The sequence below is a fragment of the Sciurus carolinensis genome, chromosome 17, assembly GCF_902686445.1.
Source record: "Sciurus carolinensis chromosome 17, mSciCar1.2, whole genome shotgun sequence".
NCBI classification, from domain to species: Eukaryota; Metazoa; Chordata; class Mammalia; order Rodentia; family Sciuridae; genus Sciurus; species Sciurus carolinensis.
The window spans coordinates 6,684,965-6,695,330 of record NC_062229.1 but is presented as its reverse complement, the minus strand read 5'-3'; the positions used below and the strand labels follow the sequence as shown (position 1 = coordinate 6,695,330).

At 39.4% G+C, this 10,366-nt stretch overlaps 1 protein-coding gene and 1 pseudogene across 1 annotated transcript; both read left to right on the top strand.

Annotated features, from left to right (window-relative positions):
* Window positions 1-2,854: 2,854 nt before the first annotated feature.
* Window positions 2,855-3,688, top strand: LOC124967895 (olfactory receptor 7G2-like; annotated as a pseudogene).
* A 5,255-nt stretch (window positions 3,689-8,943) lies between these two features.
* LOC124967861 (olfactory receptor 7G2-like) lies at window positions 8,944-9,879 on the top strand. The gene has a single exon (XM_047530234.1). The coding sequence runs from the start codon at window positions 8,944-8,946 to the stop codon at window positions 9,877-9,879; it is 936 nt and encodes a 311-aa protein (XP_047386190.1).
* Window positions 9,880-10,366: the final 487 nt, after the last annotated feature.

The following is a 10,366-nucleotide window of genomic DNA, read 5'->3' as shown; positions in this document are numbered from 1 at the left end:
CCTGGAAGATGAAATTGATCACATGTTCTATGCATGTCAAATAAGTCACAATGACTCCCACTGCTATGCTCAGCAATTTAAAAAGACAGACAACCCCTGAGAGTCAAAAAAGAAATGCAGAACCATAATTTCACCTCACAATCCCCTAATATGAAGAAAAGTGTAATGAAACATTTTTGTATGATCTATCAAAATGTATAAATGCATTCTACTGTCGTGCACAATTAAATAGAACAAATAAAATTTAAAAATTAAAAAATAAATAAAATAAAATATTTAAGGTGGCTAAAAGACAGAAGAAAATGGTGTTCATAAAACCATAAGCTTGGAGAGACAGCCTGTTGATGTTTTTCACCATCACCAACGATCAGCGAAAATATATTGAAATGTTTGTAAAATGTAGGGTAGAAAACGTACAGTTCACAAATATTCAGTGATGGTCAAGAAGAAACACCCTGAGTGTTTGCCTTTCTACCATGTGATAGTTTCAATATCAGTCCAACCAAAGCAAATGTGTTAAAGGTTTAGTCTTCACACTGTGGAACTCTTGGGAGGCGTTAGGACCTTTCAGCGGTGGGATGTAGCAGAAGGTAGTTAGGTCACTGGGGACTGTGCATCTGAAGCGTAGTGGAAAGCCCCCTCCTCTCTAGTTCTTTTGTTTTCTGGTGGCCTCCTCTGCCTCACATTCCCTCCATGATATTCTGCATGATCCCAGTCCAAAGCAACAGGAGAAATGATGATAAAGTAAAACCTCTGAAATGAGTCAAAATAAAACTTTCCTCTTTTTTGACTGATTTATCTGAAGTATTGGTTAAGCCATAGAAAGCTGACTGATGCAATATCTTATCTAATATTTATTAGCAAATTATCAGTGCCCACTTATGGAATACAGCTCCTCATATGAAATGGAATAAGATTTCCTGAAATCATTACTGCATAAATGAAATACGTAATGTAATATGTAAGAGGAGCCCTGGATTCATTAGAGAGATGCCACCTATTGTGGAATCAGGACCCATGCAGTGCAGCTGAGCAGAGACATGCAGAGCACTAAGCAGTGCAGACATGGCCTCAGGGCTCAGGAGTCAGCCACCTCGCATCCTTGGCTTCTGCAGAGTTGGTCTTCAAGGACGTGCACTCTTAGGATCAGAATGAGTGAAACTGTTAGCCTAATGAGGAGCTCTGGATATTGGGGCCCAGCGATAAAGAGACTGCAGGAGTCACCCTGGGGCCACCTCATTTAGCAGCCCTGCCCCATTCAGAAAACAAAGCCTGAGCCTCCTCCCCAAACTGAGCTCTCCTGACCAGGGTTCCACTTAATCATTTGGTCTGCCTGAACTTTCTGAGGTAAAATCTTCCACCTTTAATATCCAAGTCAGTTACTGAGCAACATTCTTCTTGAACCCAACAAGGTAATGAAATCCACTTAGTTAATCCTTTGGAAGTGTGACTCATGTATGTAATGCATTCATTATTTAATTCATTTTATATTTTAATTTTTATTGTTGCATATCAATGAAACCGATGGTGGTTTCATTGTACCACAGTGGCACATGGGTAAAAAATCAGTTTGATCAATTTCACTCCCTATACCTCCCACAACTTCCTCTTCCTCTTCCTCCCAGTCCTTCTCTAAACACTAATGGTCACTGTTCAAGTTTCATGGCATTTATCTCCATTTCCCCACTTTTCCCTCTAGTTTCCACATATGAGAGAAATCATATCATACTTTTTCTCCCTGAGGATGACTTATTTGGATGGACTAAGTTCTGTATACCCTCAAGGTGTACAAGGAGAAGGTTGGATGTATATACACCCTGCAAAAAGATGACCACAATGAAGCTGATGAAAACGTCCCCCATGCAGTTTCCACTGGACAAATAGAACACCCAGGCTGCTCCTAGAGAGGGTGATGTGTCCATCCACAGAGCTGTGCTGGAGTCTGGATCAAATTCAGAGTGTGTGAGAGCAGGATCCCACCAAGTGGTAGGTAAGTCCTTCACAGTTTCTTCTGTGCCCCCTGGGCCAGAGACCACTGCTCTACAGGATGCTTCAGGCTGGACCGTGATTGTCTTAGAAGCATCTGCCTGCTTATAAGATTCTTCTGAATATCTGTAAACCATTGTATTTTAGATGTCTGTGCAATATACTTGTTCTCTCATTTAGCTATTTAAAAATGAAAAGGTGTACCATTCATCAAATTAAGGGAAGAACACTCTTAGGATAATACAGAGGATTTTATAAATAGATTTCCTCAGCTTCCCCTAGAATTAATTGCTAAAGGAGACAAGGACCACAGTACTTGTAATTTTATGAACTTAAAATGTTTTCCTGTCCTTTCTTAGGTACAACTGGATGAATTCCATCTCCCCACTCTGACTACTTTCATGAGTAAAGATGGACATGTATTTAAGGCACAGGGAAAAACTAGAGGCCTTGTTCAGGAAGAAAGAGTTAAAATTGCACAGAATAATGATGATACTTCAGATATCACTCAGAAAAATACATGACTAGGAACCATGAGTTTTTTTGTTTGTTTTTAATGCATTGGTTCTAAAATTCAGCATATATCAAAGTCATACAGGTGGGCTAATTAAAACAATGCTGTCCTTTTCACCAAATAGGATAAGCAGTGATTCTGCAGTGAGGACAAAGAGTTCACATTCATAGTCCTCCAAAATGCCACTGGTGCTGTCTATATACTTTTGACTCTTTCACCCCACAATTTTTCATCAGATTTATTCACAACATGTAACCCAGAAATGAAACAGCTGTTTCAGAATGTCTTCTATTGGGACTGACAGATGAACCAACACTGCAGTCCCTCATCTTCAGTCTGTTCCTGTTCATGTACATGGTCACCATCCTGGGGAACCTGCTCATCACCCTGGCTGTCAGCTCTGACCCCTACCTCCACACCACCATGTACTTTTTCCTCTGCAGCCTGTCCTTTAATGATGTCTTCTTAAGCACATGCATAATTCCTAAGATGCTGGTGAACATCCAAACACAGGATCAGAGCATCACCTACACAGGCTGCCTCTCTCAGGTCTGCTTTGTCATAATCTTTACAGTCCTGGAAAATTCTCTCCTTGCAGTGATGTCCTATGACCACTATGTGGCCATTTGTCACCCCCCGAGGTTTGCAGTCATCAGGAAGCCCTGCCTCTGTGTTCTGATGGAGTTAGTTTCTCTGTCTACCAGCACTGTGGATTCTCTGCTGCACACGCTGCTGTTGCTGCAGCTGTCCTTCTGCACAGACTTGGAGATCCCCCACTTCTTCTGTGAACTTGCTCAGGTCATCAAGCTGGCCTGTTCTGAAATCGTCATCAATAACATACTGATATACATCTCAGTTGACATATTTAGTGGTGTTCCTCTCTCCGGAATCATTTTCTCTTATTCTCACATAGTGTCCTCTGCCTTGAGAATGCCCTCATCACAAGGGAAGTATAAAGCCTTTTCCACCTGTGGGTCTCACCTGTCAGTACTTTGATTATACTATGGAACAGGTTTGGGGGTATACATGAGCGCTGCAGTGACTGACTCCCCCAGAAAGACTGCAGTGGCCTCAGTGATGTACACCATGGTCCCTCAGATGCTGAACCCCTTTATCTACAGCCTGAGTAACAGGGCCATGAAGGAGGCCTCGAGGAAACTCATTGGCAGGACAGCTTCTCAGCTGTGATGTGAAATTTGCTTTGTTCCTATGTTTCTAGAGTCAGTCCAGTTAGAAGATTTTTAATGAGGCAGAATGCCGAGTACTTCCATAACTGCGTTCTTTTACGCGACAGGAAAACCTAATGACCAGATGCTGTTTAACTTCTCTTGAAGCCTGTTATGACTTCTTGTCCAGTTCTCTGATATCCCACACAATTCTTCAGACAATTTCTTTTCTCTGAGTTCACAGGAGCAGAGCCTGAAGGAATGCTTCTAGTTTTAGCAAACTTCGCATTGATGTGCTCTTAGAAACAGGTGAGCTGCAGGGGGGAACAGTCCTGCAAACCGTAAGCAATGCTTTGATTGTTTGTAGAGCAGATTCTCCCTGATCATGTGATTGTGAGAGGGGATGGTGTATTGCATTTCTACTTGCATTTTAAGCTTGTATTTGCTTTTTGATCAGTCCTGTGATGTTTTAACAAATGATATCAACCTCCAACCTGTACCTCATTGCTTGGACTCCGTGAAGCCGAGCTGGATTTGGGGAATGCTATTTTGGAATTTTGTGGATTTGTCTCCAGGAAGGAGAGTTCTAGAAGGTGAACAAAGCAGGGAAAGATGAACACAAGGTCAAGGTCATAGATGGAGACTATCTTAAACCTAACTGCAGGTTAGAGCCACACATATTTCATTTTGCTGGTTGACCTACTATGAAGAAAATGAACTGATATTTTATATTCAGTTAATTACCGAGAATTTCCCTGAAGAAATATATCCCCTGTGATCAGATTGGCATCTTCCCTGCTCAGTTTCATTACTTGTAAAATTCATGTCATTAGATTTATCTCAGTAACTTGAGATGGTTTCGTGATATGGAGGCTTTGTGAAACACAATCGATTCTCAAAGAAAAAGAACCCCCATTCTAACACCTGAGTCAAGAAAGAGAATGTCATTCATTACAAGTCTTCAGAAGGGGGAATGTGCTACTTTAGGGATTAAAGCTACCCTGAGACTTACACAAGGTGGCCTCTTCCAAAGACTTGTTCTCCTGAGTCCCAAGCTGGTTACAGAGGACGCAGATATTGAGCCTGGAGGGAATATTGTGACAGATGTAAAAAAACAGTGTCCTTCTCTTGGTCTACTGATGCGATAACTCACTTTGGAGTCACGCAGGGGACAACTGAATTATAAATTGATAACACCATTTGATATCTCCATCTCGTCTTCCCCTCACTTGTTGATATGCACATACATGGTCAGAGGGGGAATGCTACTCATGTTGAAAGAGGATTTTTGCCAAGCATGATCTCATTCCTTATTTTCTGTGTAGGCATGAATTGTAATAACATAATATTTTATAAGAGAAAGAGAAAGACAGAAATTGGATTGATGCAGGCAATTTCTGATGGTACATATTTTCTCAAAGTATTATTTTTAAAACTCTAATAAATAGTCATCACCCCTCTCTAAGTGACCATACAATTTACTACATAATTTTCTTGTTGTCCTTCATAAACATTCAAGGTCATGACAGATGTCTGGGTCTTGGTTGAGAGTCCATCCTGTTGTTGGGTTTAGCAGATACTCATTGGTTTTCAGTCCTATTTTTACATGATGTGGGGTGACAATAAAAATCAGGAATCCTTTCTGTCATTACTTCTCCTGTTGAAATGTAAGATAGTTTTATTCTTGGGATGCATTTACGGGTTAAAGGGTGTAAGTTTTCCTTTTGGAAGATGAAATGAGTTTTCCTAAGTGTCTGAATTAACTTATCTGCCTTTGGATGATTCTGGTGCTTAACATCATCACAGTCTGGTGAGGTTAAATAATGCTTTGTTAATTTGTACTTCTCTTTTCATGAGGTGGAGTGTCTTTATACATACTATATGAGACTCTTACTTTTCCCATTTTGGAAAATATGTGTTTGAGATATTTCCATTCAGGTGCTTGTCCTTTTGGCAATGTGTAGAAGTTCTATATTTAATTGGAAATTTGAACATTTTTAAGTTATGTGGATGACAATTTATTATTATTTTGTCTGTCTTATTTTGTAAAAGTTTTGAAGCATTTAATATTTGCACACAGGTGGTCAATTTTAAGGCAGCTTATCATGTCAATATTCCCTAATTTTGAGGGCTCAATACTCGATTTCTTCACATTTTTATTGGTGCATTGTAATTTTACATAATAGTTGGATTCAATGTTACATATTCATACATGTACATGATATAAAAATATAATTTGATCAATACCATCTCCATTATTTCCCCTTTAGCTTCCTTCTTCCCTACCCAGTCCATTTCCTCTACATAGATCTTCCTTTATTTTTAATGAGAGTCCCACCCCCATGTTTATTTTCCTTCACCACCTTCAGCTTTTCATAAAAGAGGAATAATATGACCCCTGATTATCTGAGTTTGGCTTATTTCTCTCAACACAATGCTCTTAAGTTCCATCCACTTTCATTCTTCTTTACAACTGACTAAAACTCCATGTGTATAAATACCAGGTTTTCTTTCTCCATTCAGTCACTGAAGGACACCTAGGCTTGATCCATTATTTGGCTTTTATGAATTGTGCTGCTGTAAACATGGGTATGCACAATAGTGACTCTAGTTCTTCAGGATAAATACTGAGGAGTGGTGTCAGTGAATTGCTTGGTGATTCCATCCTAGCCTTTTGAGGAGCCTCTATACTGAAGTCCACGTGGTTGTGCTAATTTACAACCTAACCAACAGTAACAGTGTGCCTTTTCCCCACATCCTCTGCAGCATTCATTACTGCTTGTGTTCCTGAGCTTGGCCATCTTAACTCAATCATTCTTGATAACGAAAGCTGTACTTATTTCAGTACAAAGGATTTGAGTTTTACCTTCTAGTTTATTGTCATGAAATGTTCTTCCTTGACCTTTGCCTCTGAGTTGAAACAAATCCACATTTCTTTTTTTACCACCATTTCAATGATAAATAAACTGTTCATCCTTGTGCTGATTTTCTTCTGGACTCTCTTGTCACAACAATAGGATTGATTACTTGTCTCCCTACACCAAGGTCAATGTCTTCATTATTGTAACACACATGCCCTATAAAAGCAGTTTGCTTTTGGTAACAAACTTCAATTATTTTTTGATACTTTGTACCACAGGTATTCATCTTTTCTGTTAACTTTAAATTTCCTACAAGAATATTGATAACAAACTCTGTAACTTAAATAGATGACCTGTAATATTTAGAAAATAGATATATTGATGCTAATTTTATGATATTGCATAAGGTTGATAGTGAAAATATACAAAGATAATAAACCATATATCTTATACATGCTTAGCCCATATTGATTAAAGAAAATGTTTTAGAAACAGGTAAATATAATATTAAAAATTATCAAATTTGAACCATATGTAAAATGGTTCCTTTGTGACAATTTTAATTTTTGGAAGGGTACATTCTCTGTTATAACTTCTATTATTGAAGAGACAGACATGTAGACATCCTTAAAACATTTTGTTTCTCTTCACTCCTGTTTTAGTTCTTCCCAATATTGCTTCTTAGACTAGTGTTATTCAAAGTCACCTAGAAGGAGATGCATATAACCCAGGGCAGAGGAAAGGGGTATCCATGTGTGACTGGTAGTGAATGCCAGTTGAAGGTTTTCATATGTCAAATGCCACACTTGGTGCATTCGTTTGACACACATTTTATCAGTAAACATTCCCACAGTGATTTTTCAGCTACATTGAAGTGTAAGTGATTTTAATTTGCATATGTTCAAAGTGTACATTATGATGTTTGGATATATGTGTACATTGGATAATGATTTACAATTAGATTAATGAACAAATCTGCAGTGCAGTTCACATTATACAAATAGAACACAACAACCTCTCAGAGTTGATGATTTTTGCCCTTCCCAAAGAGTGTCCTAGAATTTCTGTCACATTCAGGGTACGTGAGACTAATATTAATCAAAGGGGTAAATGCTGTCATAGCCACTTCTGTCTCTCACTGAAGACAAAGACCACCACTGGACAGTGACCTGCCAAGTAGGATCCTCCTTGTGTGATAAGCATGTGTTATCATGTAAAGTGTTGTTTTCTGAGTATCAGGAGATCTTATTTTCATCACTTTTCTCAGACATCTATGCACTTCATTAACCTCTCTTTTAGCTGAAATTTAAAAAACAAATTACCACCTGTTGACCAACAGAAGGTCTCCCTTAGGATGAGAAAGATTATCTGAGATAGAGTTGCCCAGCTTCCCTTAGAGCTAATGGCTAAAGAACATGTTTTATGTTCCATGGCGGAGTCTTCTGAGATTCAGTGTGGAAGAACATTTTCTTATATTTTCTCAGGACCACCTAGTGGGATGCCATTCTCCTGCAATAATTAATTTTGTGGAATTAAGTGGGCATACATTGAAAGTGATAGAGAGACTAGGGTAGTCAGAAAGTAGCACAGGGAAATAGTATTATCTGAGTAACCAATTAGGAATGTACTCTCCAGAGGAAGGAACAGAGTTGGATGAAGGAAGATTCTAGCAGTAAGATTAGCTGAGCTCAAACCCAGTCTGAGCCAAGCACACACTATGGATCTCACATCCATGATATAACCTTCAGATGCCTAAGTGTCCACATGGGTAAATGTGGATGCTAACTAGAATGGACACACCTGCAATTGGAAAGAGATTTCAGGTTATTCTGAAGCAAGCCAATGTTATGGAACCATCACTTTAGAAGGCAGATTTCTAAATTATATTCTTGACTTTTTGAATGGTGGGGAATAATTGTGATTGAAAAGTTTTCCTTTATGCTTGGTTTCATTCTCACCTCATCACACAGTAAATAAAACAGTTGATGTTCAGTGAAATTTCACTTCAATAAAAGGAAGGGAGGGAAATGGGGGAAACAAGGGAACAGGAAATGATGGAGAAAGTAACAAATGAAAGTACGAATATTCACTTCAGTTCACAGGACCTATGAGAAAGTGATTGTTTTTTTTTTTTCCTCTGCAACAGGAACAGTTTTATTTCTTCCGTTACAAGCTACATATAGCCTTTTATTTATTTTTGAATAAAAATTTGAACTGACTCTCAAAATTCAACAGGCATTCAAAGGTTTCTTAAAGCATTAACTTACAGTTCTCATGCCCAGCAAGTGTCATGAAGCTTTCTGGAATGGAGACCAAGATTTTGCATTTCTAACATCTTCCCAAATGCTGCTGCTTCTGCTGTTCACACAATTTATGATCTATTCACTCCACGTTTTCCATCAAATTCGTCAAATACATGGAACCCACAAACCAAACCACTGTTTCAGAATTCCTTCTTCTGGGACTGACAGATGACCCAACACTGCAGCCCCTCATCTTCAGCCTCTTCCTGTCGTATCTGGTCACCATCCTGGGGAACCTGCTCATCATCCTGGCTGTCAACTCTGACCCCCACCTCCACAACCCCATGTACTTCTTCCTCTGCAGTCTCTCCTTTAATGATATCTGTTTAGGCACATGTATAATCCCAAAGATGCTACTGAGCATCCAAAACCAGGATCAGAGAATCACTTATGCAGGCTGCCTAACCCAGGTGTGCTTTGTCATAGTATTTGCACTTTTAGAAAAATTTTTCCTTGGGGTAATGTCCTATGACTGCTCTGTGGCCATTTGTCACACCCTGAGGTACAGAGTCATCATGAACCCCTGCCTCTGTGTCCTTTTGATCATGATCTCCTTGCTTATCAGCATTTTTCATGGCTTACTGCGTAGTCTGATGGTGCTGAGGCTGTCCTTCTGCGTAGACCTGGAGATTCCCCACTTCTTCTGTGACTTTGCTCAAGTTGTCAACCTGGCCTGTTCTGACAGCCTAGTTGAAAACATACTGATATATGTTTCGTCTTGCATATTTGTTGGTGTTCCTCTCTCTGGGATCATTTTCTCTTACATTCACATCATGTCCTCTGTCTTGAGAATGCCCTCATCAGAAGGAAATCATAAAGCCTTTTCCACCTGTGGGTCTCCCCTGTCTGTCGTCTCCTTGTTCTATGGGACAGGTTTTGGGGTGTACATTAGCTTTGCAGTGACTGAATCTCCCAGGAAGTCTGCAGTGGCTTCAGTGATGTATACTCTGGTCCCTCAGATGCTGAACCCTTTTATCTATAGCCTGAGGAACAGGGACATGAAGGAGGTCTTGAGGAAACTCACTGGAATGAGGACTTCTCTTCTATGATGTATCAGTTTCCTTGGACTTGGGTTTCGAGAGAAATTCACAGAGACTGGTCTCCTGCTGAATCAGAATGGCTGGAGCTTCTGTCACTACTTTCTTCTAGGGTGATGGGGTTAAGTAATAATCTGATGTGTTTTATTTTATCTTGAGCCCTGACCTTTCTTTTTGTCTAGTTTTGTGATGTTTGACCCATGATTTCTATACTCCTGTATACATTCTTTGCTCATGTTCCACTTAAACAATACCTGGAGCCAGAGTTCTAATTTTAACTCATTTTGTTTTGGTGTACTCTTAGAAACACAAGTTGGAGAAACTGGATGGTCAGAATAATATTGGAGCCAAGCTGTGATCCTATCTACAAAAGCCTTCCAGCTGAGCATATGGTTGGTGTCATTTGAGTGGCATCCTAGATTTTATTTTACTATGAGACAAAGGGGTACCCATTCACCTCTCATGTACTATTTAGTGGCCAAGCAGCAACTTCTGGTAA